At 42.5% G+C, this 23926-nt stretch overlaps 1 protein-coding gene across 5 annotated transcripts; it reads right to left on the bottom strand.

The window, feature by feature from the left end:
* Window positions 1-8101: 8101 nt before the first annotated feature.
* Window positions 8102-23564, bottom strand: VEZF1 (vascular endothelial zinc finger 1). Of its 5 annotated transcripts, none has more exons than XM_019636740.1 (6): window positions 23421-23564; window positions 17965-18659; window positions 17149-17212; window positions 15866-16067; window positions 14478-14615; window positions 8102-11448 (listed from the first exon to the last, which is right to left on the bottom strand). In XM_019636740.1, the coding sequence occupies exons 1-6, from the start codon at window positions 23451-23453 to the stop codon at window positions 11021-11023; spliced, it is 1560 nt and encodes a 519-aa protein (XP_019492285.1). In that variant the 5' UTR covers window positions 23454-23564; the 3' UTR covers window positions 8102-11020. The 5 variants fall into 5 exon arrangements, with proteins under 5 accessions (XP_019492285.1, XP_019492287.1, XP_019492286.1 ...); XM_019636742.1 differs by having other exon boundaries at window positions 15866-16049; window positions 23421-23562; XM_019636741.1 differs by having other exon boundaries at window positions 14478-14612; window positions 23421-23561.
* Between the last annotated feature and the right edge of the window lie 362 nt (window positions 23565-23926).

Raw genomic sequence — 23926 nt, forward strand, 5'->3', positions numbered from 1 at the left:
CTCTGTTGAACATACGCTCCTTTATAATTGTATGTATATGTGCTTATATTTAACCTTCAAGGTCATTATGATTGGAAGGAGGAAAGTTAAACATAACTAACTTTCTTCCATAATTATGTTTAACTTAGACTAGTTCCATACTGAGACCCCCAATAATGGATGATATGTAGCCCCCCTCACCCTCCAAGTCTGAGGGGAAGGGAGATGTGGAGCAGCTAGTGCGTAATACACGGCAGAGTGTGACACTTACTAAAATCAAGGTATACGCAGAGGACTCCGGAGCTGCAAGGGGAGGAAGTGGTTAATTCTTACTGGGGAAGGTCAGAGAGGGCACCTTTGAAGAGCTGGCTTTTGAGCTGTGCCTTGGGAGATGAAAGGAGTGTAACTGGGGATAAGGGCATTCCCATCTGGGGCCACAGAGTAAGCGAAGGCATATTTGGATGTGAGTGAATATGCACTGTGGCCAGAGTGCAGGGTGGATGGCAACAGCAGGGGCGGGTGGTGGGGGGAGGGGGTGACACAGGCAGATGAGGTTGGAAAGGTGAGAAGGATGTGATAGTAAATGGCCTGGAACACCAAACAAAGGAATCTGCAGAGAAGCAGTGTGTTTACAGGCTCAGGCCTGAATTCAAAACAGAATATTAACACTGACTTTGACTTTCCTGACACCACCAAGGGCTGAGGCCATGTGGTTCCTGGGTCCTGCACCGAACCAGTTCCTGGGGAAAGGCAGCCTGGAGTTAAGCATTTGCTACAAATAGTTCACAGAGGCTGGAGGCTCAACCCCAGCTTAGAGCAGCAGGTTCCTTCTTCCTCCCCAACTCTTTCTAAACCCATTAAGTACAGTGTGGTGGCTTCATGCCAATCAGAGCAGGGGACAAATAAATCCCTGTTGTACCTGCTTACAAGCTGGGTGAATTGCTTAACCTCTCTGAGTCTCGGTTTCCTCATCTCTAAAGTGAGGATAAGAATATCCCCTTTCTCCTCACTAGAGGACAAACAGTAATAACAGTGATAAAGTTTTTTGAACATTTGCAATGTGTCTGGCCCTGTTTTAAGCCCTTTTGCACATTTTATGTCATTTAACCTTCAGAAAAACCCTACGAGGCAGGCATGATTACCATTTCTATTTTATAAATATGGAAACCGACACACAGGGAGGTAAAAAATGTGGCCCAAGGTCAACAATAACCCAGTCCATGACTTCAGAGCCCAGACACTTCACCTGGAGACCACAATTACAATAATTATAATAGGCAAACACAAAATGCTTACTAGCCAGTTAACATTTACATTGTTAACTCATTCGCTCCTCGGTTACCTTGTGGTAGATATACTGTTTAGGCCCTGTTTACAGGTTAGGAAACTGAGGCACAGAGAGATTAAGTACCTTGTCCACGCTGCTTTGCAGAGCCACGTTTTTTTGGGGTTTTTTTGCAGGAGTTCAGGTGGTCTGGCTGCAGAGCCCGCTCTTCCTCCTCACTCTCATCCACTCTATGAAGGATGCCTGCTTTACTTATTGTCATTCTTATCATTCCAAGGAGGCCTGCCTGCAATCAATTCAGTCCAGATGTTCAGCTCTGGTTCTTCTTAGGGACGAAGATCCATAGAGGAGGGTGGGGTTGGGGCAGGATGAACGCTCCTGAGTGGGACTTGCGGAGCAAGACCACAGGTGGGGAGGCCCCTGGGTTTGAGTGTACTGGGGAGGGCTCCTTCCTGCTTGGAAGGAGGGGCCCTTTGCTGGGCCAGTAAATGGCCAGGGAAGGAAGGAGAGGAAGCTGGCATTACCTCATTGGCCCGGCCCCTGAGCGGGGCTCTGGGCACTAGTGGAAATGGCAAAAAAATGGCCTCTTCTTTGGCAGAAGAGCATTCCTGGGGTTGCAGCACAGCCAGTTCTAGGATGAGGGTGGTGGGCAGAGGACCCTAGAGGGCTGACTGATGTCTTTGAGGGAGATTTCACTTACTGGGTGTCTCTTTAAAAGGGAAAACAGAAACCCCTCTCTGAGCTGAGGCAGGACTGTGCCCGTTGGGGCAAGAGGACCCTGAAGCGGTGACATGACTAGGTTCCCAGGGTCCAGACCCTCAGCCCCAGGTCTCATACATGAGCCTGTAAGGTCTGCTTCCTTTGGAACAGGAAGAGGTAGAGCCAGGGCTCAGTTCAGCCCCATTCCCTAGTCAGGGAAGTGTCACATGATGGTGGCTGGTCCGAGTTGAGGCACAGCCAGGATAACAGCACAGAGGGGCACAGCTACTGCTGCAGGGCTGGTTCACCGAGATTTAAAGGAGCAGGAAAACACAGTAATTCACTTATTTATGTATTCATGGATTATTACTTTCCTTCAATAGCTTATAATTCATTATTATCATGATTTATTTTGATGCTTAGATTGTTCCAGATTTGGCCATTTGCCGGCTCCTGTGTTCTTTTTGATACAGTCCCATCTTTTTTGATACATTCCCACCCTTATTTTCTTGTGCAAAGACATTTCCACCATCATGGTAACGACTGCATCAGACCACCAACGGATGCTACACCTAGGGGGAAATTCTGATGAGGAGCAGGATATTTGAATGGTCTTAAAGTGTTTCCCCAGAGATGTCTAATTAGTTGCAAGGGTGGGGAAGTAATTGATTATACAATCGGGAACCTGGGCAACACCTAGACTGGGTGATCTAAATTAACATCATCTATGAGGAAGAGGGACATCGTGTGCCTCCAGATATGATATTCTGAGGACACATTGCCTCAGCAGTTTTCCAGCTGAGAATGCATAACCTCAATCTAATCACAGAGAAACATCAAACAAAATGAAGAATTTTTTTTAAGGCAGCGGTATGTAATTAAAAAAAAAAGCCATCTATGTAAATATTCCAGATTTAAGGAGACTAAAGAGACATGACAACTAAATGCAATACTAGACCATGTACTAGATGGGAGAAAATGCTATCAAGGGCATAATTAGATCAACCGATAAGATTAGAGTATGGACGGTAGATGAAATAAAAGTATTACACGAATATAAATGTATAAAGTTAATAACTGGGCTGTGGTATAAGAGCGTAACTATTTTTAAGAAATACACACAGAAGTATTTAGAGGTAAGGGCCATTATGTATGAAACCCTGACATGTTTCAGGAAAAAAATTAAAAAGATAGAGATGGAGAGCCCATATGTGATTAAGCAAGGGATAACATGTTAACAATAGGTGAGTCTGGATGGAGTCTACAGGTGTTTCTTGCACTATTTTCATTTTTGCAACTTTTTGTAAGTTCAAAATTATTTCCAAATAAAAAGCTTTTCAAAAATGTTCCAGGCTCACTTTTTTTCCCTGCCCAAACCCTGCAATCAGCTTTTTCTCCAGAGGACCCTAGTGAGCAGAAGTATTTAACCACATTCAAATAAAAAAAGTAGGTGAATGAGAAGGAAAAGTATTTCTAGCATATAGAACAGCATGATTGAAGGCAAGGAAATATGAAATATAAGTGTAGATGGTAAAAAAGACAGGTTCTGGCAAAAAGTAGGTCATCTGAGAAGCTAATCCAGCAAAGGGCATGCATCCCAGGATAAACCTTGCCTCTCCCAGGGATGCAAAATGCAGCCTCTCACAGCTTCCCACAGGCCTTCCCCATTCACCCACACAAGTGTGGCTTGGATATAGGATACAATAAACAGGACAGATTCGGCCATCCTTCAGGGGGCCAACACTGTATTCGGCGAAATGTCACCTGTGGAAAACATAGAACTGAATTTTATCTATTTACATAGAAAGTATGCAATTATTGTGCAGAGTGTAGAAAAGTGAAGCTGCATGTGAGATGGAAACTTCAGCGGGAGAATAGTAATGTTCTTTGTGAATGAGCACCTTCACCCGACCAATCAGAACACAGGAGATATCAACCAATCCCGGCTCGGCAATGCTCTAGTGGGGGCGGGGCCGACACGCCCCGAGCTGTTGGTGTGCCTCGGGTCCCCACCGGCCCAGCTCTAACTCTAGTCTACCCTGGGGGAAATCGCGGCTTGGAGGCCGGCAAAGTAGATTAAGCTAAATGGTGGCGGGCATCAGATGCTAGGCCTGGCAATCATACTAGGGTACCACAATAGGTTGACTGATCCAGCCCTGACAAAACCCACCTTTGCCAGGCGCTCTGCTGGGCCCCTGTCTCAGAGGGCAGGAGTCCAGGATGCAATCCGGAGAGCAAGTAAAGCTAAGGGCTGACTCCGGAGTGGGCAGGTCTGAGAAGGATGCCGGGCTTCTCTTCCCCATCCTGTCTGGGTAGGTGATGGCCTTTCCTGTCCTCTACAGAAGGCAGGAGGTCAGGCCTGTGCCAGGCTCGCAACAAGCGCTAAGAACTAGCTCCATCAGGACGGTGAGATTGCAGAGGGAAGCAAGCACGTCCTCTGGATGTAGCGCACGTGGGGGAATGAAGTCGGAGGGCACGACTTCTCTGAAGCAGGATGCACCATCCCCAGATAAGCACATATCATGGCACTTTTTCCAGGTCTCCCAGCTTGATTCTTCCCTGGGTCTAACCTGAACCTTCCCTGCCACATCTCTGGCCAGCTGCTTTGAGATGTGTCTTCCATCTAACGTTCTCATTCCTGAAACGAAGTTCTGTTTTCCATGCTGGAGGCCCATCCTCAAAATCTGTCTGAAGTGGGGAAGCCATGCAGGAAGGGATTTGGTTCCTTTGCAGGTTCGGAGAATTTAGTTGGTGCCTCTGAGCCGTTACTGAGATAGGAAATAGGAGGACCAGGTGGTGTGGGGGGGGTACATTAAATTTGCAGCCCCTTTCTCTATACTAGGCTCTGTGCTAAGCACTTTACATAAATTAGATCCTCAAAAACTTTCCTAGGTTGGAACTATTATCATCCTTATGTCTCAGCTGAGGAAACTGAGGCCAGAGAGGTCACATCTCTTACCCAAGGTCACACAGCTTCAAGTGGCACAGCCGGGATTTACACCCAGGCCAGTCAGATTCCAAGCCTCTGCTCTTGACTGCAATCCTGTAACACAGCACCTCCTTGCCGGCTGGCCCTTATGCCAGGTCCCACCCTGCTCTGAGTCCTCGGGGGTCCCCACTGGCCTGTTCCTGCTGTTTCTGGCCTTACAGCTTTGTTCCTTGTTGTTTTTCAGGCTTTCTAAACATTGGGACTCATCAATAAAAGGGAAAGTCAGCAAAAACCACGGGCTGCCATGGCCCAACTAATCTGGAACCAGAGATTTAAGGGATGTGGCAAAACATTTGCAACTAGTACAGTTGAATTCATGAACTAGCCTTCCTTCTGGGGTTGCTGGACTTTCCTTCACTTTGTTTGGATACTTCCCAACTCCCCGTTATACCAAGGAGGAATCAACTAACAGCCTAAAGTTAAAGGGAAAGTTTCAGAGGGAGCAAATTTTTAAATTGTACTTTGCACAATGGAGAAAAGGTGTTGGAAGGTTGCTTGAGGGGAGGCCATTCTAGGCCTGGCGAACAGCACAGAGCTTTTGTTTCCTTTCTGTCTTTCTCCAATTCCACCCTCACCCCATTCTTCTCCCTCAGAGATCCTTGACAGCCACAAAGCTTCTGGGGTTGACAAAGTGGCAGAACTTTCCTTGTGTTGGACAGGCCTCCCTGGAGGCCAGGCCTACTCTCTGGAGATGAAAGGATTCCAGGACGGATGCCCCTGTTTCTTCAGCTATTGATTTTGTCCTTTTTCTAGCTAAGAAAAACATGTCTTCTTTTCTGCCCATTGACTGAAGCTGAAAATATCACAGCTAGCTTGGACTAGCAGCAGCCTGTCTTAGAGTCCTCTGCGTATTCATGTCCAGCCCAGGGCAGATGCATGGAGAGGGAAGGATGTCAGCATGGGTGGGGGTCACACCACAGGAAGCACAAGGACATTTTCTCCAAAATCTCTTTCTCCCCTCCCTAGGCCTCTTCCCAGCTTCCAATTTCCCCTGTTCCTTCTCCCGCTCCACCCATAAACAAAGGTGATTTCTCTCTGGTTTTATCCATCATTAACAAAGCTAGAAATTTCTTGGCTCACGAGCAAGGGCCCTGGGGATCCAGGCTTCTTCAAGCCAGATCTCTGAGTGCGTTTAGGCTGACGCTGTAAGGACTGCAGCTTTGGTGGCCCGCAATTGCCCCTAAGATTGACAAAGACTTAGCTTCCTGGCCCAGTCTCCAAGGCTGCCTCCCCTCTCCATGAGCAGCCTCTAGAATTGACACATCTGCTCCCAGCGTTGGGCCTGGGCACTGAGTGCCAGACAGAGCCGCCGGACCAGTCACTAGAAGGCCTCTTCCATTCCCTTGGTCTCCTTTCCAGCTGCCATGGCAAAGGAATAGCTCTCTGGCAGAATACAACATGGTCCTCATGCCCATCTTTAGCCTAGTAATTCTTGCTCCAGGCTCTTTATAGATGTCTTTAGGGAAAAGTGACATTGAGATAACAAGGCTGATTCAGCCAAAAGCAGGTGGACCTCACTTTGAGAAAACTCCATGAACAATGTGAATTTACCAACAAACCCCAGAGAATTCTTCCTGCGTGGTTGGCAGTTACATGCATCAGAAAGGATTCATTCCAGTAAGAATAGTGATTTTAAGTTATTTTATACACTCTTCAAAGAGATATTTAGGGGGTGGAAGGGAAGTGGGATGTCAACTTAGAGAAGTTAATCAGGGATGAAGAAAATTTCTGAAATTATGATGTAAATCAGTGCTGATACAGAATCTCAAGTGTGAAAATCCATTCCTTTCCCATGACAGGGCAGTTTTTGTCAAGTGAAATATACTTGACCCTCATGGTCCAGGGCCCAGATCGGGGTCAAGTGCCTCTCTTGGTTAGGGGAAACTAACTAGCCAACTCCTGATGCGTTGGTCCAAGGAGAGGGCTAGGTCACACAAAGATCCAAAGCAAAGCCCTTGGTCCTCCCTCCATTCCTTTCTTGGGAACGAAATGAGCTTTAGATTGCCCCAAAGTAGGCAGCCCAGAGAGGCTGGAGTCCAGATCATGCACCAATTCAGTCAGTATTCAGCGCTGAACCATTACACACTGACCTACGTGCCCCCTACTTTTACAGGACAGGGGGAGATTACCCAGTAATCTGCCAGGGTCAGATTAGCTGTGGGGGAGATTTACAGGCACAAATGAGGTCAAATGGCATTTTTTCAGGCTACAGAACTCTTTAGGGAGGAAAAAGGGTGCAGGACTGGGGACCAGATTAGGGCAGGGATGGGAAAGTGATGAATACGTTGCACTGTCTTTTAGTCCAAGTCTTTGACAGGATACTATAAAAAAACCTACACTATCCCACCTTAGAACCCAGGTCTCTCCAGAGGACCAAACTGCAGGGCTCCCTGGGAGGACTGGAGACACCTGGACAGCCAGGACTGGAAAGATTATCTAGCAACTCAGTGAAATAACACTTCTGTTCCCAGACAAAAGCAACAAAAGGAACACTCTTCCTCCAGCTGTTTTCAGAGTCAATAGAGAATAAAGCAATTATCAGAGGAAGTTTGGAAAGCCTCAATTCTATATAAAACAGATGTAGGTATCCAAAACTTTTTCATTAAATGAAGTGTCATATTCATCTTGATTTGCTGTCTAGTGATACTCTCACTAGGTCTCTTAAAAGCCTCCTTAGAGGAAGCAACCATGTCTTTATCACCTTTACGTGCCCTTTAGTGCTTAACTGTGCCTGACACATTGTTGGTACTCAAGTAGACAATAAGTCTAGTTGAACACGAATGGGTGGGAGACCCAGTCTAAAGCCCTTTTCAAGTAAAGAAACTGGGTTCAAGAGCATAAGAAATGTTCTAAGCCCATCTTCTCTTTTGGATAGGACAGGGGCCTAAGCCTGTGGCCGCTGCCCCAACACCTGGCTTCCCGGGCTTCCCTCAAGCTGACTGGCAGGGATGCTCATCCTGCAGTCAATATGGAGCATCTTCCCCCTCCTCCTCCATGGTTTCTCAACACCAACCAGCCTGACATCAGCCCCCTCCCCATCTCTCCAGCCCAATACGGAGATGTGTACACCTGGAGAAGCAGTGCTTCAAAAATTCTCTATCATCATAGTGAACTGGTGAAGCTTCTGAGATATTAAGCAATCCATCATAGCATTTGTGACCGGTTAACTTTAATTTGTCAAAATAAATCTGCAGTATTTTGCATGTTAGTAATACAGTGCTGGTATTGACAGGAAAAATCATCATCTGCTTACATAGAAACCTTCATTTAGGAGCACACCTTAGGAGGGAAATGAATACACAATAAAAGGCAAATGCAGGCCAAGCAGTGAACCCTAGAGCATAACAGGCTGATGTCAGATTTGAGGATTATCTAATACAACTGTTCAGCTGCCAATCTGATAAAAGGGAAGCTCTCAATCAGGTTACAACCAGAAAGGAAAAACATCTCTGCTTTTTCGTAGAGCAGTGGCCGTTGTGCCTTCAACACTTGGTTGAATCAGTTCATCAGCATCAAAACTCAATTCCAGTTCCAAGACACAGGAGAATTTCACCACACAGCCTACTCGGCCCCCTTTCAGTGGCCCCGCCGCCACCCCCATCCTGCCAGCTCTCTCCCTCCCAAAAGAAGACACGACGTGGCTTTATTATTGCAGACAAGCTTCTTAAGTGAATAAAGAATTCATACAAAATAGCATTTAACTGAAGTCATACAATGAAGTCTCACTCCTGTTTATTATACAATGAATTGATAAAACAATCATTTCTAGTATATATCTTTTTTTTTTTTCTTAAGAACTAATACTTTCAGGGTTCTGAGGACCACACTCTAGCCTGGGGGTAGAGTCCACACCTGCCCCCACTGAGTACTGCTCCTTGGGCCACTGTGGAGGAAGCCTGGGCTGTCTGAATCATGGAGGATTGTGATTACCAGCTCAGTCAGAGATGACAGGTCCCAGCAGGCAGAGCCAGAACCTGGTCCTGGGGCTGCATGCCAGGAAATGTGGGCTTCCTCCAAATGTGGCCACCACCTGCCCAATCTAAGCCTCAGCAGGGCCATGCATGGGCCTTCCCTACACGAGTCCTTCCAGTAGTCCACACATAATGCTCTAAATATTAAAAACAAACCATCTTTGTACTGTGGATAGGAACAGTTGTAACAAAGTCATAGCTACATATTTTTCTCTACATTTTGTTTATTGAGACAAACTAATTAAAAGGCACAAACATAGGGCATGTTTACATGGACATTATAACAAACATATACATTAAAAGTGTAGGAATGTGTTGCCTTCCTGCTAAACAGAAAGTTCCTAAGCTTTTATATATACAAAAGTTGTACAATTTAATGTCCTAAAGTACAAAAGATCATTTATAAAATTATTTTACACTAAGTACTATTTATTTTTTACTATGTAGTTCAACCCCCTCGAACTGTTTTGTATAATGACACACAGATACCTGTCTCTGATGTATGTAAGAAGTTTGCCTCAGATGCAAGGTATTTTGATGCTTGAACTGACATAGTGGGGTACAGAAGTCATCCAGTTTGATAGTCAGTCCTGCAAACATTCTGCAAGATTAACACAACTAATTTCCATTTATCTTAACTGCAAGATTAAAAAAGGAAAAAAACCAAAACCATATTGTAACTTAAAAAAAAATCACAGCGTCTTGGTTTTAGTAACTATTTTTTAAAACACAATGCTTTAAAAACATTAATGTGTAGCATGATGGTGTAGAGTATCTGTTTCCCTAGCTTTTGGTTTCTACTTTATGTACAGAGATAAAATATCCTGCTAAGAAATAAAAAGCACATGTCTTAACGTGCATAATCATTGCTGGGTTTCTACAGGGAGAAGCTGTCTCCCTGAAAATACCACAAAGCTGATACAAGTGTTTTCTCAAAGAAAAAAAAGTGATGTCCATATTTACAAAGTTGAACAAATCTGCACAATACTTGATTATGAAAGGAGAAATGAGAAAAAACAACAACACTCTGCTTGTTCTGAAGGGGCATACTACCTAGTTAGTGGTTAGAATAAAAACTGTATACAATTTAATATAAGACATAAACTCTAGTGAGCAACTAACACATCTTTCCCTGTTGTAACATCAACAGGCTCTGATTGGGAGAGAGAGGGGCCTATCACATCCCAGTGCCTCCAGCGTCTTCCAATTTAAAGCAATAATTTTAAGTGTTCCAAAGTATTCCTTGGCTCCTGAACAGGAGTCCCATTAGCCTCCATTTGTCAGGAGTCTGCCTGTCCGCACACTTGACTTCTTCTCTGTCAGTTGCGGCCTTTTCTTACTAAAACACAATTTGTATATATATTTTTTAAATTTTTTTAAAAAGTCAACTACAATGCTATAGTCCATCAGGATTAATATGCTGAGCAATATTTACATCTCCAAATATCAGGTCACAATCCCTATTATATGTTGAAGTTAGAATGATAAATTATCATATGCTTTGCATATCAGAGCTGGTATCACCTTTCCCATAGGGAATGCTGCCTGAAATTAACATATTCCCAAAGGTAAAATGCATATTCTCTGAAATGCATTTTATTATGACAATGCATGTATTTACTCATAAAAACAATAAACACAGACAATTCTACACTAGCTCTCAATCTGTGGATTTAGAACTTCAGGTTAAAATCAGCCATCCACTTTGTATTGAGAGAAGAGTTCTGCTAGTGTTTAGAATAAAATGATTTCTTGGGATTAGAAACTAATGCTGTTTTTTTTTTATTTTGAAATGGGTTTTGCTTTTTTTATGACTGGTTTTAATTCTGGCATTTCATCTTGCCAACTACTATCCTGTTTAAGCGGTGCTGTCAGCTAAAAGGAATTTCTGATTAAACTAAAGTGGTCCAGTGATAAGTTATACACACACCCTACTTTGAACAATCCCAGCCAAATTGGAGAAAAATGCTACTATACTATTATTAACTAATGTGATAAAATCTCCCAATTTCATGGTTTACTTTTTGCTTTAATAAACTAAAAGTAAGTTGCTGGTAAATATTTACTTTAACCCATATTTTGATTTTATAATACTGTTTACCAAGGTGGTGATGTAGGCAAAGCTTGGGGTAAGAAAGGCATGCTCTCTACAGGCCTCATTGCTATATTGAGAGGGGCAGCTAACGTCATAGGCGTGGGCAGGTTCATTGGAGACGTGATAGTGACAGGGTGTGCTATATTCACTGGAGCAGTGACAGGGGTGGGGAGGTTGACTGGGGTAGTGAGTGTTAAAGGAGAGGTCATGGATAACGGACTGGTTATAGTAACAGGGTGCCCTATGTTCATTGGGCTGGTTATGTTAACTGCACTTGAAACGTTTACTGGACTTCTCATGCTCATTGCAGCTGCCACTGTGACTGGGTTTGACATAGTCCCAGACGACACAGAGGATGTTATATTGAATGGAGTAGTGAGAGTCACAGGTGTCGTAGCAGCCGTGGAGGTTTGGCACAGGTTAGCCGCTTCTAAAATAAGAAGACAAAAGGGCCTTTAGACTCTCAGAACAGTGAACAAAATTCATAAATAGTTTCTGAATCAACTTCTTTTAATTAAAAAAAAACAAACATTTCATAAATTAAATTAGTTTTCTACCAAGTAGTTTTCAACAGGAAGGGAGGATCCTTCTGAGCACAAGACTGGGGCCAGGAATCTCAGTGTGTGCGAGTCTCTTTTCTGGTGCTGTACCTCCCTTAAGGACTCAGGCAACATGTTTAGCCCTGGCACTTCTGGTTTCAAGTTTAGATTTACTTACCTATATCACAATGATACTGGAAGATGAGTTAATTTCTGCAAGGCGCTCTGGGGGCAGAGAGATCAAGGAGGGCTAAAGTATTCTTACTACCACTTCATGCAGTTCCGCTGAGTTCTAAAGATTTGCCTGGGAAGAGCCAATCACCAGCAGGCCAGGCAGTAAGAGCTTGTTTACACAAAGCTGGCCGACCGTTACACAATAACAGATAATCAGAGAAATCTTTTCATAAGGCACATTGTCACTAGCAGATAGAGGTGTGTGTTCTCAATGCTATATGTACTCTTAAGCCTTCTAAGAGGTAAAGCCTTCTGTTAAGATTTTAAAAATCCGTAAGTAGAGACTGATAAACAAACTTTTAATATCATCTATTTATTTCAGTCTTAGAAAAATGGTTTCTGGTTATGTGTTTTAACTATGTTAAGAAAGAAAAAATATCCCTCAGTAGGTTTGTTCTCCTCCCCACTCCCATTTCTTCTTCTCTTTCTGATGCTGACATAATTGCTTACTTTATGCCTACTGTCATTTAACTGAACATATTACACACACCACCAACCATACCAAGGACTAACCAGGCAAGGAGACCTTGCTGAGAGTTGGGGAGACCCTGGTCCTTGTTAGCCAGCAAAGCCTTCTCAAAGAAAACTTCCTTCAGAGGTGACACCCCCACCCCACCTCTCAACAAAATTCAGCACCACATGCTGGTGTGTCACAAAACAGTAGTAAGAAGACAAGATGGGTGGGCTGGCTGTGACTTGGCTATCAAAATGGAAAAATGAATTCGAGACTAAAGATGAAGGTCTGCACACATTCCATATATGGGTCAAATCACCTCAGGTGGACCTTTGAGTCAATAAGCAGCCATTTCTTGATCAATATGACGTAACTATGGCATATTCTGTACTCCATATCAGGGATTAGCAAACATGACTAATGATCAAAATCATTTAGGGAGCTTTTTAAAAAATTGCTTCCCAGGAAATTCAATAGAGAGATTTAGATGGAACCTAGGAAATCTGTATTTTTTTAAAAGCTGCAAAGATGATGATCTGATTATCATCCAAGTTTGGGAACTTACATAATTTAAGCACAATATTTAACATGGACACGCTGATTCATGTTTAGGTTTTCAGGCCAGGAGTCTCCTCTCCCCCAAAATGTGACATTTACTAACATGAATACAGAAATTTCTAACATCAGTGGTCATTTCCAGAGAGATTCATGCTACGAATGGGAATACAATAACATTCTGTTTCATGAAGGTCAGAAGATGTGCTAAACAATTGAGTCTTATTATGCAAGCAAACTGAAATAGAATACCAAACAGAAGAGTGCAGAAAGAAGAGAGAGAATGAGAGAGAAAACCAACTCACTTTTGAGGTGATGGTAGCATTGCTAAGGATTTTCTCCTGTTTTCACCAAAGAAGGCGTTTTCTCTTTCCCATGTGCCATCTCTCCACCGCCTCCTCACATTTTTTTAACCTAACAGTGTCCTTTTCTATAACTTAAACACTCTTCCTTTCACTTCTTCTCTAAGTTAGACATCCTTCATAATACGCTTTCAGCCTGCTATGCAATTATCATAGCATACACACACATATACATTTTTCTACCCTCTTTCCCCCGAATCTCTACCCCTTCTCCTACCATAAAACATTTTATCAAAATAATGACAAATCTTCTTCTGGAAGATAGGAACAAGCAGCATCTGAGGAAGGGTGGAAAACCTATCTGGACTGCTGCACTCTTTTCCTCCAACGCCAGTAGATGTATGAAAAAGATGCTATTTCTTTTATCTTCATCCAAGTACAGAATGTTTAGAGGGGATCTGAAGAAGGGAATAGTCCCACCACATGAAAGCAAAGGATGGAAGAAACTATACAGCAAAGGAATTACAGAGGAGCCTACATGCAGAAGATTCCTTATGAATTTAAAACAGTAAGACACAGCAGGGGTGGGGGAAGAAAAGAAGGAATTTAGGAATCTATCCTGTAGCTGTTGGTACATTGACAAAATGATTTACCTGAAATGGCTGCACAATAGTCCGGAAGCCAAAGCTACAACTGGTTAAGTTAAAAAGCTGTGTTGAAAACTGATATTCCAACTGATTCTTCATAAGATATTTATTAGAGAAAAGCAAACCATTCTCAATTTTAGTAACAACAGTCTTTAACAAATGAAGTGCATATATATTAAGCTAATACCAGTCCCAGTGACAGACTGAATGAGATTAAGGGTGAGGCGAAAAAATATCAGCATTATAGTCTGAAACATGTAATAAAGAAAATAACACACAAAGAACATTAAACAGCAGAAAAGAGCACAGTTGTAAGAAAATGAACTTATGTACACATAAGGATATTTCATCCACCTCTAAAAGTGGGAATATTTTATATAGAAAAAAAGGGGCCATAATGCATAGAGGTTGACATAAAAATGAACATAAAAACGGAACTCTGAGCATACATAGCAAAGGACCAAATTTGTTCTAAATTTGTAACAAAAAGTAAATCAAAAGAAAGAACATGGTAAGAAATACTGAGAATTTTAATTTCCTAGTTAAAAAAACTTATCTGGAAGCTTGAAAGCTTTGTTGCCAATAACTTACACTTGCCAGCATATAGCATTTCTATGTTTCCATAAAGCTGGATTCCCTAAGCTGTGGCTTCTTTACTTTGATCACTTGGCACACTGAATGAAAATATTTCTCTAGCCATACTTTGAGCACTAGAAGCCTCATCTTACCTTTCTTTCTTGCTTTGACGGCTTCTTCCCACAGTCTCAGTGTCTCTACCTGCTTCCCTGGCCAGCTTGTCACATGTTGTTGTTGCTGCTGCTGCTGCTGCTGCTTCTGGTTGCTGGTCTCTTCATTCATGCATGCTACTCCAAAGACAAACCAGAAACACTACATTTACTTTGAAAAAGTGTGGCCATTTTTTCAAAATGTGAAACTTAGATATTTTGATTCCTCATGCCTTTATGATCTTTAATCATTCGACTTGATAGTTTTTACTACAGTGCATCTTTTTTGCTGCTCGCGTCTAAATGGGTCAAAACAGGTAAGTTAATTTAAAAACTAGAAAGCTAGAGAAAATGAATATAAAAAAACTCTTTACTATATTAAAAAACAAAAAAGCAAGTGTCTTTTAGAATGGAACGTGGGTAATGCTAGCATGGACTATAATGCTCATCAAAATATCTAACATACTTGGTCATGTGGGCCACAATGATGTACATTAAAAGTAAAAACTTGTGAAGTTAAAGAATGACATGGTAGATAATAAACTCAATGGACTTACAAAGAAGCAAAAATGGATGCAATTAAAACAGACTAAGTATTCTTTCCTACTCACTTATGTCCATCTATTTTAAGAATTTGATATTTCTGCTGCATAAAGTACATACATGTATATAACAGAATATAGAATTAGGAAAACACTTTCTTCTGGTGATTAGGAAGATCTTAAAGAAAAAGCCTGGATAAATGCAAATATTGAATTTTATCTACAAATCTCTGGACTATTCTATCTTCAACTCTGAACTTAAGGTAAGCAAAGCATTTAAACCTTAAAATAGACTTGATATTCCATTTCTACAGATTTGGGTTTGAAAAGCAAATTTATTTATTAACACTGCTTTCATCTTTGAGGTATTAATAACATGTTATTAATACAATCAGGAGTTAGGAGACACTGATGCTTGAGACTCTTCCTAACATTAAATAAAAACAATTAAAACTGCTTGGATATGATGCAACTTCCTAGTGTGGCTTCTGCTGCCACAATTCCCACACACCAGAGCTTTTTTACTCAAACCCCAAAGAAGGGGCACACTGAAAAACAGCTGTGGGGAAATTTTGCTCTTCTAACATAGGTGTTATTAGTAGATAAACACAGGATTGAAATCAAAATCAGTGCTGTTTATATACATGCATGTGAAGTTTATTTCCAATACTAATATATATATACTCTCCATTATTGTGTGTTTGCACACTTTAGTAATAGCAGGAAACATGTAAGATGAACAATAATACAGTCTTGAGAGCACAGTGAAAATACTTTCAATACATTATAAAAACATCTAGATTTCTTAATCTGAAACACAAAATAAATACAATTTGAAGTGTCACCTACTTTTACTGATGCCTTGTTTACATGTATTACAGTTGATACTTTGGCTCTGCCCATGTGTCTTTAAGTGGCTGGTGATGTATGCTGCACTCAGGAGCTTCCCACAGATGTTACACGATACCTTGCCTTCGTGGCGCACCATGTGTGTCCGCAGTCTGTCTTTGGTGGCAAAGGCAGCAGTGCACGTCTGCATGAGGGAGGAAAACTTTTTTTAAATATAGACTATCCTGTTCTACTCATTTTAAAGTACGTTATATTCTAGGCATTACCCTACCCATATCAGCAAGTAGACTGAGTTAGTTGAATTTTAATTGTATGTGTTACATAGAATCATAATCATAATAAAACACTTGGTGAATTCTAGATAGACCCTTACATTTTAGGAAGAGAAAATATGTCAACACATAGTGAGAAGATGTGAGCTTTAGAGTCAGTTAAACCTAGATTTAAATCCAGCTCTACAGTTCACTAAACAGTGTAACATTGAGCAAGTTAGTTAACCTATCTGAATTTATTTCTTCATCTGTAAAATGATAATACCTACCTCACAAAATTACCGGTGGATTAAGAGCCTGGCCCAAGGCCTCACACATAGAAGGCACTCACTCAAAATGACACTAGCTTCCTTCCTCCAACTGAATTTTTCTTAGAATCCAAATCATTTACTTAATAAAATCATTCATTAACAAATTTCACTGAAAGGAACGCAAAAAGATTTCCAGCAACAAACCAGAATTACTGATAACTAAAACAGTAATTTGATTTAGCAAGATTCTTAACCTTTTCGTTATCACAACTTATGCTAAATAAAATCATTAACATGAATAGATTTTTCAAACTAGAAAATGCTCCAATTTGACAATAGCAGACAAAAATCCAATAAGTAATAACATTTGCAAGAAAATTCATATTTTCTTCTATTACAGTTAAAACAACCTCAACCATCAACCCAGAAATTAATTTCAAGCACTTCATTCATTTATTAATTTCAATACACGACCTTTGCAAGACTATATATTGTTTCTTGTAACAATAAACACTGTTATCCAAGGAAAGGGAAATGTAGCTTAACAAACAAAAAAACACATTTACATTTTTAAATGATCTTACCCCACAGAAATAGAAGCTGTCATTCATATTTTATAAAACTAGAATTCAAATGGACCACATTTACTCAAGCCAGTGATTTTTAAGAATATTCAAGAACGGTGAGATTTGATTGGCTCAGACCTTCTGGATAATGTGCATTAAGTGCTACACTAAGGATAAGTCATTTTAACTCTTACTTGGCATTTGAAGGGTCTTTCTGTTGAATGGACATGTTTTACGTGACAGCTTAAGTGGTCAGGCCTGTGAAAGAGAGAGTTTCAACAGAAGATATAATGGAACACACATAGAGAAATGCTACTTACTGTGATGTTTACATGCTTGGCAGATTTGGGTGGGGGGCATTTTAAAGAAAGCCAGCAGAATTACCAACTCTCCCTCCCCCCAGTGCAAGCCTTCTTACCTCTCTTACCATAAATAAAAGTCCTTTATATGTTTTCTCTCCTAGTTAACATCAAATCATATTAGGTCTTGATTCTTTACAGATACAAAATTCCCGAAGTTTTAGTCCTGACACTTGCCAGAAACGGCTACTACTATGTATACTTTATATTTTAAAAGCCTTTAAAAATGATTAGTGAAATGCTAGTAACCACAGAAAAATGGAAAGCATTCTCCTAAAAGTTTTAAGAGTATCAATGGTCATCCCAACTTCCAGAAAATAACTTTGATTTGCTCAGACAGTGAACCTCATGTCTAGTCACCCAACTGAACTGGAATTTGGTGGTTTTGTAGTGATAAGAAGTATCCATGTAGCAAATGAAGACCTGAGTCCACCAAGGTCCTTCTTAAATGAAATAATAAGTTAATCACTATGTCACCACTTGTCAATCACACCAAACTGAAATTAGACTTGGAGGTACTTTATCACTTATCTCCTCTAATAACACAGGCCTGCCCACATCTATTCTCATATAAGCCTTCTAAAGCACACAAAACCAACATTGAAGTTCACTAAATACCATAATGAAAAAAAGCAAAGCAAAATGCAGTACCTCGAGAAGCCTTTCCCACAAACACTGCAAGTATACGGTTTGGTGATGCCTCCTTCATGAGACCTCACATGGTAAGTCATCCGGTCCTTCCTCTTGAAGCGCTGATTACAAATAGGACACTCAAAGGGCTTTTCGTCTGAATGAGAGAGCTTGTGCCGATTGAGGTGATATACATCTCGGAAGGCCTTCCCACACATCTCACAAGCATGGTTCTTCTTGACAGGCTTACTGGGTTTCTTGACAGACTGGGTCACAGGCATAGCTGTGGTGCTGGCACTGCTGCTGGGGTTGGTGCCCGAGGAAGATGTAGTGACTGTTGACAAGATGCCTGCAATGGTTGAGACCAGTGAAGTTCGGCTGCTCTCCCCAGCGATGGTGGAGATAAGGGGAACCACCGTGGTGGGCGTTTTCTTTGGCCGGGACACCAACTTGATCCCTGTGTGGCAGGACTCGTGGCGCCTCAGGTGATAGCTGTCCCTGAAAGCTTTACTGCAGTAAGTGCACACAAATGAAGTTTTGGGTTTTTCTTTTTTAATCCCAATGGCATCCTTTAATGTTTCTGGCGCAGCCTGAGGTTTCTGAGTTATTGGTATTGGAAGCAATGGTTTCTGATCAGGGGGCTCCACAGCAGAGCTCAGGAGGGGCAGCAAGCTGTTTTGTGCTGCCTGCTGTTGGTGATGGGAGCCTTCATGGGTCTAAAACCAAACATTTACACTTCAGAAACTCAGTCTCTCACAATGGTCTTCAAATTCAATATGTTCCAGATAATAGAGACCAGAAGAAATAATCAAAGAGCCTGTAAGCTACTTTCTACAGCAGAGATTCGGCAACCATCTAAGTTATTCTCAAGAGCTCCCAATACAAAGCATTAAAATCACTGTGTGGACGCAAACTTTCATGACTAAGTTGCTGACAGTGATCTTGCTTTCAAACAGCTGATTAAACTACACACCACCCTGGTTCATAAGGGACATACCAGATGATGAAATCAGTTTGCATTAGTCTGTCAGTGCTGAAACCAAGTTTAAATAACTTGTCAAAAAAATTACACTCCACACTTAAGTATTTAACAGTACCATACTGCAGTAAAACACACACACACACACACACACACACACACACACACACTCATCTACTTGTCTATTACCTAGAAAAAGAAAGGCATTAAGTCTTCCTTTCCATCAGAACACTCTTAGTGATTGAGGAAGGAGGCTGTTGCTAAGTGATAAAAGGAATTGAATCCTCTGAATACATATGCTATTTGTTAGGTTACTTTTAAAGTTTTCGTTTAACTCTACTAAAAGATTTGGTTGAAATGAAACCTATTAATCAACCTGGAAGACACCTGTGAAGGTAGCCCACAGCAAAACACCTGTCAGTTTTCTCAGTTCATTTAACCTTACACTAGAAGTCTGCATCCTTTAGCAACACTAGTTGTTCAAACCCTACACTCTCAAAGACAAAGAGAAAACAAACTATAAATAATCAAAATTCCTTTCATTTTCATCTCCTTCCAACAGTTGTAGGTTTTGTTAAAGTATTAGACATTTGCTGTTATAATGTCGTTCTCCACTCCAAAACCAGGCTGGACACTGTCTGGAAATTTACTTTAGCTGCCCTGAAACCAAAATTTCATCATGGGTCAGGTTCTTGGTATTTATGAGTAGTTACTCTCTAGGTTTTGATTCTTCCAAAATTCTCCAGATCTCCATACCGATAAACATTTAGGAAATGATGGGAAAAAATTCCTGAAATAGCTCTTCCTAATATGTTGTTCTTTACCAACATTATTTTTGAAACTCCTGAGTGAGCCCCAAGTCCCTGTGCTTGAGTTTTGTAATCCTAAAGGATATATGCACTCAGAGTTTATGAGTTCCAAATACTTTTAAGCATATAATGTCCTAGGAGGAGCCCATCCCATCATCTTAGACACTCTAGACACTTACCCTTCTCACTCTATAATCACTAGTCCAACAGTTAACTTTAGAAAAACAAAAGACACACACACACACTCACACAGAACTCTCCTTCTGATGGATAAGACATCTACCACACATTGCTCCATATTTACTTACTTGATGGCAGCACAACAGCCAAGCCTGGAACCAGTCTCCCCCAAATCATTAGGAAGTGTGGTATCCAGAGTTACCAGTTTCAATTTAATAATTCTGATTGAATCTCTCTTTGAGTCCTGAAGTGCTCACAGAAATTGTGTGCTTACTTATGAGTATCTTTCTAGGTTTAGTGATCATACTAAATAATAGTCCAATTTTAATTTAATTTATGGAGCTCTTAAAAATGTCAGTGTCTACCCAGATGACATCACTAGAAACTACAGAATCTGGACTCTAATCTTACCCCCTTTCCAACCTGGCTGTAGGATACCCAAGTTTCCATACAGTATACAAACGGTTAATAGCTGAAGATAGCTCAAGATATACAATTTCAAAGGCTAACAGATCAGATAATAGGGAATGCAAATCTTCTGGACAAAGTTCAGACTTATAGTGTTTAGAGGCATTTTTCAGTTCTAAACAACCATTACTTTGATGGAGTACTAAAAGCACTTACTGCCATTTTACCAATTCAGATGTCTGTGGCAACATAAAGTATTTTTACAGCATTGCTGAAGCTCACTCTCACACGAGGGTCACACCAGGTCCCTGCTTCTTGGGTGAAATGCTGTAGAATGCCTCGACCACTACGGAAATCTCTCTCTGAGGATTCCTAGGATCCCCACACTTCTACATGAAGCCTTCTAAGAGGGGAACTGGGTTTCCCCAACTTGTTCTCTGGGGAAGAGACAGAGTAAAATAACAACCATGGCCTGCCTTCAGTAAAGTGATTTAAAAATATATATATATATATATATATATATATATATATATATATATATATATATATATATATATATATATATATATATATATATATATATATAACTTCTGGGTAGACTTTTATTTGACTAGCATCATCAAACCAAAGTTTTAATTTTATCTCCCATCTTTTCCAACTGCAAGGCTTTTTAAAACCTCCCAAGTTTTCCTTTTTCTGGGGCTGGCAAAAAACAAAACAAATGTTATTTCATCACCCAGGGTGGTAGAATATGGCACCATTAAATCTACAGTGCCAGAGGGTAAAAGATTCTGTACTGAAACAAATTAGCATCAGTGAGTCATATCTTGAATGTCCTGTTAGGAGACACATCCATCAAACATTTTAACACCTATGGCTTTCACTTTCCACCAGGTTATCTGGAAAGCAAGCAGGTATTAAATAGTTTTAAAATATAAATTCAATAGGATGCTCCAGGAAACAAAACAAGATAGTTTAAGCCTCCATTTCCCCAGTAAAAATTATTTAAAACTGGAACTAAGTCTATTCATACCTTTCCATAGAAAAGACTGAAATATTCTTTACCCATTCAACTGTCCTCGGCTCTAAATTATAAGTTTTCCAATAATTTTCACTGCACACATTGCCAAGCCCAGGATCAAATATTAGCTTTCACACTTCTCCATCAGGTGGAAAAAAAGATTTTAATAGCTGAAAAAAAATTAAATAATATAAAATCTAATTAAAAAGTTGATCAATAAATGCTTGGCATTTGCTTTAGCCAGGAATAATAAAAGTATTCCAAAAGATTTTTCAACCAGTTTTCCAATAATTAGTTATAAGTTCTTCCTTTATATAAAGAACTCTCATTTGTTTCAATCTCCATTAAGTTTATAGACAGCAAGTTTAATATGGTAAATCTAATTCATTCCTCACATGAAAATCACTTCAGTGGCCCATCAATCCCGTAATTTAAAATGACCATTTGAAAGCTTTTTCTAGAGAGGGCATTTGCCACCTTTACACCAACCTGGATGCCAGCTAGTTATATATCAATTATTTTCTAATGCATTTTTAAGTTGACTTATAACAATTATCAAGCTCAACAAAGCCCGGTAAAGCGAGACTAGATCATAATGAGAACGGGGCGAAGTTTGTTGAGTTCCATAATTTTGCGTATCTTCAATTTTAAGAAGCTCAAATATATTTCAACAACTACTTAAAAAACAAATTACTCACATTTGAAAGAATCTATGTCTTAAAACAATAAACCTGCTCTACACAATAGGTAATGTTTGAATTACCCAATTCCCTATATTAAGTCCACTGGGATGGGTCCAGTGGCTGGGAGAAGTTTCTGCAAATTTTGCATCCGTTCCTGGTTAGTTTCAAAAGGTCTCACGCGCCCAAGCTAAGCGTTTGGGATTTCACTAAGTTACTCAAAGAAGGAAAATAACTCCGAGGCGGGAAGAACGCACTTAACGTGACGAGCTTCCTAACCTTCTCCGGTTCCGAAGTTTCCCCGTGAGCTCATCACTACTGACCACTAAGTGCTTCGTTTGCAAATAGAAACGAAGCACAAAAAATATAAGTTCCCAACCTATGTCTTCCAAAAAAGGGTCCCTCACCTAAAGTGGACTGGCAAGAGGATTGCCAACGTAGCGGCTAGTCACTTTCAAGTTTTCTTGCAAAAAGTGGAGACCAACACCCCGACGAATGACTCATCTGGGGGCTTTGTAAGCTGACTTTGTTTGCTCTCTCCACTTTCCGTCTCCCCCACTTGGTTGGAGGAAACGTTCGAGGTGGCACGAGAGAAAAAAGCGCTCCTGGAGTCCCGGCCCCCACCGCTCCCCCTCCCCGGCCCGGCTGGGGGATTCCCCGGGCTGAATGGGACGGCGGGAGAGCTGGACAGAGGGAGAGGGTGTCAGCTGCCAAGGCTCGGCAGAGGCTTGGGAAAGAAAAAAATGTAAATCCAGTAAAAAAGTTTGGGGAGGGAATACACACTCACAACACCCCCAACTAGGTAAATACAAAGGGGGGGGCGGCGGGAAGGGGGAGTGGCGGGGAACCCAGGGATACCCGCTATTCGCGGGGATGGGGGGGTCAGAAAGTCACCACACACAAAAAGGAGAGAAAGGTGAAAAGGAAGGAGAGCGAGCGAAAGACGGGTGCAGTGGGGGCTGGGGGAAACTTAGAGTAGGACCTGGGGACCCCCCTTACACCACCGTACTGGCCCGGGCCCGGCGCGCCGAGGCCGAGCGGCCCGCGCTATCCAGCGGCCCGGCGCCCTCCTTTCTCTGGGCCGCGGGTGGTGACAGAGACCGGCCTCCTCCCTTCCCCTTCAGGGCGGGAGGGAAGGGTGTGTGCGTGTGCGTGAGTGTGTTGGGGGGGGCCGGGGTTCACCCCGAGGCCTGCTCTCTCCCCCGCACCCCGTGAGGCCGCCTCCTTTCACCTCAGCAGCCCCGCTCCGCCGGGGCGGGCGGGCGGAAAAACAAAGGGGGATTAAGGCCGGGCCGGAGAGCGGAGCCGGGAGGGAGGGGAGGAGGAGCGCCCGCCCGCCCGCCAGCCCGGGGCCCGGCCCCCCTGTCCCCCCCCGTACCCCCCGGGGGGGCCCCCAGTACCTGGAACAGGAACGTGGTCCAGTTGGCCTCCATAGCTGCGGCGGCCGACCCCCCTCCTCCCCACTCCCCCCGCTCGGGGAGCCTCCTCAGCCGGAGGAGGCGACAACAAAGCGGCGGCGGCGGCGGCGGCAGCGGCAGCGGCGGCTCCTCAACATGGCAGCGCCGAGCGCGGCCACTTCCGGTAACCTCCGGGACGCACCACCGCCGCGGCGAGCGCGGGCGGGGGGGGAGCCCCGACCCGGCCGCCGCCGCCCCCAGTTACCCGGACCCCTTCTGGGCGTCCCCGCTGCCGGCTCGCCGCCTCGGAGCTCAGCCAGTGCCTGCCAGCGTTGGGGTCAGGGCCCCCGCGGGGGGGCTGGGGTGGGGCCGGGGGCGGGGATGGGGCGCGGCGTCCCCCCCCGCGGGGGTGTGTGGTGCTGCGGTCCGTGGCTCAGGCAGCTGGAGCAGGGGGAGCTCAGGAGAGAAGATGGAGGACGCCAGGGTCTGGCGCTGGCTCACTGGGCACC

The sequence above is a fragment of the Hipposideros armiger genome, unplaced genomic scaffold, assembly GCF_001890085.2.
Source record: "Hipposideros armiger isolate ML-2016 unplaced genomic scaffold, ASM189008v1 scaffold_29, whole genome shotgun sequence".
NCBI classification, from domain to species: Eukaryota; Metazoa; Chordata; class Mammalia; order Chiroptera; family Hipposideridae; genus Hipposideros; species Hipposideros armiger.